Here is a 5,108-nt window from a genome sequence, read left to right on the forward strand (position 1 = left end):
GGAGAAACTGTTTCCGGTGGCAGGAGGGTCGGTAACCAGAGGACACGGATTGAAGATAATCGGTAAAAGAACCAGAGGGGAGATGAGTATTTTTTCCCCAGTGAGTTGTTGTGATCTGGAACGCGCTGCCTGACAGGGCGGTGGCAGCAGATTCAATAACTTTCAAAAGGGGGAATTGGTTAAATACTGGGAGGGAGGACGATTCACAGGGCTGTGTGGAGAGAGCAGGGGGGGAATGGGACTGATTGAAAAGCTCTGGCAGAGAGCCGGCACAGGCTGGATGGGCCGAGCGGCGCTGCAGGTCCTCCCCGCCTGGGGTGGCGCTGTGGAGGCTCCCGGCCCCGGGGACGCTCTTTCAGCCGCCGTCGCCTCCTCGTCTAGTCCCGGCGCAAAATGGCGACGGAGGGGCGGCAGGCGGTGAGAAATCGAGGCCGGGGATCGGGGGCCTGGTGCGGCGGGGGGATGTTGATTTTTAACCTAAAACTCCCCAACTTTTTGTTCTTGTTGCCCACAGGACGCGGCGGCGCTGAGGACTGGGCAGCGAGCCTGAAGCTGTGCAATGATGTCCCAGGGAAGGAGCAGCCCCGGGGGGAGAGGCCGGGGACTTGGACCCGGGCCTGGGGGCCGCCTCCTCCTCCTCCTCTGTCTGTTCAATATCCGGTGAGCCCCACACTCAAGCCACAAGTCAGGAGGGTTTTATTATTCATTTATGGGAGGTGGCCATCGCTGGCGAGGCTGGCATTTATCGCTCATCGCCCTCGAGAAGGCGGTGGTGAGCCGCCTTGAACCGCTGCAGTCCGTGTGGTGAAGGTGCTGTTAGAAACATAGAAACATCGAAGATAGGATGTGGAAATGCCGGAGTTGGACTGGGGTGGACAAATGTGAGAAGTCGCACAACACCAGGTTATAGTCCAACAGCTTTATTTGAAATTACAAGCTTTCGGAGCGCTGCCGAGGTGTGATACATGGCAGTTAGAAAGATTACCTGTAAACATCTGACATTATTCTCTAACTGTATAAGCTGTGTCTTTATGCATCTCTCCACTCCACCTGATGAAGGAGCAGCGCTCCGAAAGCTTGTGACTTCAAATAAAGCTGTTGGCCTATAACCTGGTGTTGTGTGACTTCCCACATAGAAGATAGGAGCAGGAGTCGGCCATTCGGCCCCTCGAGCCTGCTCCGCCATTCAATGCGATCATGGCTGATCATCCAAATTCAGTACCCTGTCCCTGCTTTCTCCCCATATCCCTTTAGCCTTAAGAAATATATCCAACTCCTTCCTGAATATATTTAATGAATTGGCCTCCACTGCCTTCTGTGGTAGAGAATTCCACAGGTTCACCATTCTCTGGGTGAAGAAATTCCTCCTCATCTCTGTCCTAAATGGCTTACCCCTTATCCTCAGACTGTGACCCCTAAAGTAATGTTCTGGGTCTGGGTTGGCGCAATAGAATCATAGAAATTTACCGCACAGAAGGAGGCCGTTCGGCCCATCGTGTCCGCGCCAGCTGACAAAGAGCGATCCCAGCCTAATCCCACTTTCCAGCTCTTGGTCCGTAGCCCTGTAGGTTTCGGCACTTCAAGAGCACATCCAAGTACTTTTTAAATGTGATGAGGGTCTCTGCCTCGACCACCCTTTCAGGCAGTGAGTTCCAGACCCCCACCACCCTCTGGGTGAAAACATTTCTCCTCAACCCCCCTCTAAACCTCCGACAAATTACTTTAAATCTCTGCCCCCTGGTTATTGACCTCTCTGCTAAGGGAAATAGGTCCTTCCTATCCACTCTATCTAGACCCCTCATAATTTTATATACCTCAATTAAATCTCCCCTCAGCCTCCTCTGTTCCAAAGAAAATAACCCCAACCTCTCCAATCTTTCCTCATCGCTAATCTATCGCTAACATGCACACTGCGCGGTACAAAGTCCACAAACAATAGACTCAAAGTTCCCTTCATTTGTTATAGTGTGTGTGCTTTCATTTGTAATTCTCTCTCAGAGGAATTGTGACCAGTGACTGTTGCAGAGAGCCTCCCGGACGGAGCAGGGGGTGCCCAGGTTAGCTGTAGCAGAGGACATAGTTTCTGGGTTAGCCAGGGTTCCTGCTCCTGATCGCCACCCAGTGAACCCGGCTGCAAAGTGCGAGTGTGCTCATCAGATGAGAACATCTGTGTAAAATACCAGGAGTTGTAGCACAGCTGTGTAACTGTCCACTTTCGTTTTTGCCTTTCAGGTTAACTGAATCGCTAACATCGAGTGAAGTGAAAGATTCAGGTACATTACTGCTTTATTGAAGAACAACTCGCGTTTACACCGCGCCATTAATGTAGTAAAACGTCCCAAGGTGCTTCACAGGAGCGATTATCAGACAAAATTTGACACCGAGCCACATAAGAAGACATTAGGACAGGTGACCAAAAGCTTGGTCAAAGAGGTCGGTTTTAAGGAGTGTCTTAAAGGAGGAGAGGTTTAGGGAGGGAATTCCAGAGCTCAGGGCCCAGGCGGCTGAAGGCACGGCCGCCAATGTCTCGTGTCTGTGTCGCCACGTTCTGGACCTCCAAAAGACTGATTCCAGTGGTTTCCATCCACTCTGTCCCATCCTTTCAGAACTATCCCCTGATCTCCTCCATTCTAATGCAAACAGCCCCGGTTTTTCCAATCTTTCTTTGTATTTGTATTTCCCTATACCAGGCAGCATCGAGCGAATCTGTGCTGAACCCTCTCTCTAATCTCTGACGTCCTCCCTATAGTGTGGAGCCCAAAACTACACCCAGTCTCCAACTTGTGGAGTTATTAAGTAAAATCAGAAAATGCTGGAAACACTCAGCAGGTCAGGCAGCATCTGGTGAGAGAGAAACAGGGTTAACGTTTCAGGTCGACGACCCTTCGTCAGAACTGGAAAAGGTTAGAGATGGAACAGGTTTTAAGCAAGTGTCGGGGACAGGGAAAGGGGGGAGGGGGGGAAAGAACAAAAGGGAAGGTCTGTGATCGGGCGGAAGGCAGGAGAGATTAAATGACAAAAGGGATGATGGTGCAAGGCGAAAGGAGATGGTAATGGGACAAGTAAAGAAACAAAAGATGGGCCTGTTAAGGTTTTATATTGATTCACTGTTATACTTGCTGTAATAGCCAGGATCCCATGAATTTTCCCTGCAGCCCTACCCACCGTGTAACATGGTTTTCCCAGCCTGCAGTTATACTGCACTGGGTGTAAAGTCACAATGGAGGGAGACTGCCCCCTGGAGGTGACCTGAACCGTACCCTGGCCCATCCGGCTCGGGGGAAATAAAGGGAGAAAACTGGGGGCGGCGCGAGGCTGCCAATCGGGGCTTTCTCAGTGCATGAGCGGGAAATTCGACTCCCGCAGGATTACACCAGCCCGTCACTAAGCTCAGGGACACCGTCACCGATCTCTGGGACCCTGCTGAAGGATCCCACGCTGCTCAGGGGTCCCACGCTGCGTGCTCTCTGGCCTAGGATTGTTGTGGGCCCCACATTTTAACCCGCGTTTGGCTGAGCTGGCTCCAGATCCTATCGCTCCATCTTCCTCTCTCTCTCCCCGCAGTGAGCGCAGTTCCAGCCACTCCGTGCTGGCAGGTTGAGCAATTCATGGTGACGGAGGAATGTAAGAAATGCACTCAGTTCGAGGCGGTGAGTACCGGCTGTGGAAGAGCAGGCGGGGACTGTGGGGTGGGGGGGGGGGGGGGGGGAGGCGGGCATCAGAGCATCGCGTGTTAACGTGCAGCGGGGACACCCCAAGTGCATTTGGACACCCAGCATGCGGCGGAAACTCCCCCCGTGTTTCTGGGTCGGGCTGTGTGAATCAGGGACGACCCCCCCCCCCCCCCAGCGTGTTTCTGGGGCGGGCTGTGTGAATCGGGGACCCCCCGTGTTTCTGGGGCGGGCTGTGTGAATCAGGGACCCCCCGGCGGGCGGTGGGCGCGCGGTGAAATTGTCGTGAGCTGCCTCTTGCTTCTCGTGCAGACTCTTGTGTTGTTTGTGTAGAAAACCCAGGGAGCTTGCACCCGGACCGGATTCGTGGAAAAGATCAACTGTTCTGAGTCGCGGAAAAAGGAATATAAAAGGTAAGGATTGCTTCGCTCTCCCTGTCAGTTGTGAACTTGGGGAGCCTGGGATCTTCCTGCTCTGTGTGTGGGGCTCAGTCCCACGTCGGGCGATGCAGTCACTCCCTGGCTTTGATTTGTAGATTGAGTGTTGCAGGAAGCCTGACCCTGGGAACTGTGTTCTCTTCCCCTGCAGCTGCCGGTCGACATTGATGGAGGAGACTCTCTTCTGGAGGTTCGAAGGCACCATGATCTCGCTGTCTCTCGTCTTCGCCGCGCTGGTCATTCTCCGTCAGAGAGCGCTCGACAGACTCGCCTCGGAGAAAGTCCGGAAACAAATCGAATCGATTTAGCGAGAGTCCTTCCTCGGGATGCAGAATGTACAGACTGTGGAAGCAGACTCGCACGGCGATGGCGGTGGAGCTGCCGATTACAATCAGTGTTATAGACGGCCGTGTGTAAGGCAGGATGGTCCCCGGCGCTCTCTGCCAGCGGCTTAAACCCAATCGCCCGTTCACTGCACCTACACTTTAAACATTGCCTCCATCTCCTGGCATGGCTCAATTGGGATTTGTGCTGTGTACAAGGCCTGGCGCGCGAGTGTGAGTGTGCGCATGTGTGTGTGTGTGAGGTGCATGCTCGCTCTGGGCTGCTGTGTCATTAATGTACAATACAGCTTATCAAGGTGTATTTCTCTTGCTTTCTGGTCATTTCCGTGGGGCTAAGGGTTTGTTATTGGTGCGGGGCGAGTGGTTCACGCCCACCCAGGTCTTGCACCCGTCCCATGGGACACCAGCAAGTGGTAGTCTCAGACCAGGTCACAGCGGGAATGGGCTGCTGCACAATACTACAATTAAACTGGCTCTAAATCTCTCTCACAGGCCACAGGAGGGCTGTTGTGGGAACTGGACCACACTGACAGTGGGACAGGCTGAGTTTGGAGCTCAGGCACTGAGGATCTTTACTCTGTATCTAACCCGTGCTGTACCTGCCCTGGGCGTGTTTGATGGGACAGTGTAGAGGGAGCTTTACTCTGTATCTAACC

General features: G+C 53.3%; 1 protein-coding gene across 1 annotated transcript; it reads left to right on the forward strand.

The window, feature by feature from the left end:
- The first annotated feature begins 315 nt into the window (after window positions 1-315).
- LOC147086370 (protein JTB-like) lies at window positions 316-4,751 on the forward strand. The gene is made up of 6 exons (XM_085978429.1): window positions 316-417; window positions 515-660; window positions 2,233-2,273; window positions 3,565-3,650; window positions 4,005-4,084; window positions 4,260-4,751. Exons 2-6 carry the CDS (start codon window positions 560-562, stop codon window positions 4,414-4,416), a joined length of 465 nt encoding a protein of 154 aa, XP_085834555.1. The 5' UTR covers window positions 316-417; window positions 515-559; the 3' UTR covers window positions 4,417-4,751.
- Window positions 4,752-5,108: the final 357 nt, after the last annotated feature.

The sequence above is a fragment of the Somniosus microcephalus genome, unplaced genomic scaffold (assembly GCF_052327205.1).
Source record: "Somniosus microcephalus isolate GS21.2 unplaced genomic scaffold, FLI_Smic_1.0 unresolved_chr7, whole genome shotgun sequence".
Lineage (NCBI taxonomy): Eukaryota > Metazoa > Chordata > Chondrichthyes > Squaliformes > Somniosidae > Somniosus > Somniosus microcephalus.

Excerpts from the sequence above, each read along its gene's own strand:
- LOC147086370 (XM_085978429.1), top strand. The coding sequence starts at position 560 with ATGATGTCCCAGGGAAGGAGCAGCCCCGGGGGGAGAGGCCGGGGACTT. Across the intron at positions 2,274-3,564 it reads GAGTGAAGTGAAAGATTCAG|TGAGCGCAGTTCCAGCCACT; the intron begins GTACATTACTGC and ends CTCTCCCCGCAG. Across the intron at positions 4,085-4,259 it reads CGGAAAAAGGAATATAAAAG|CTGCCGGTCGACATTGATGG; the intron begins GTAAGGATTGCT and ends CTTCCCCTGCAG.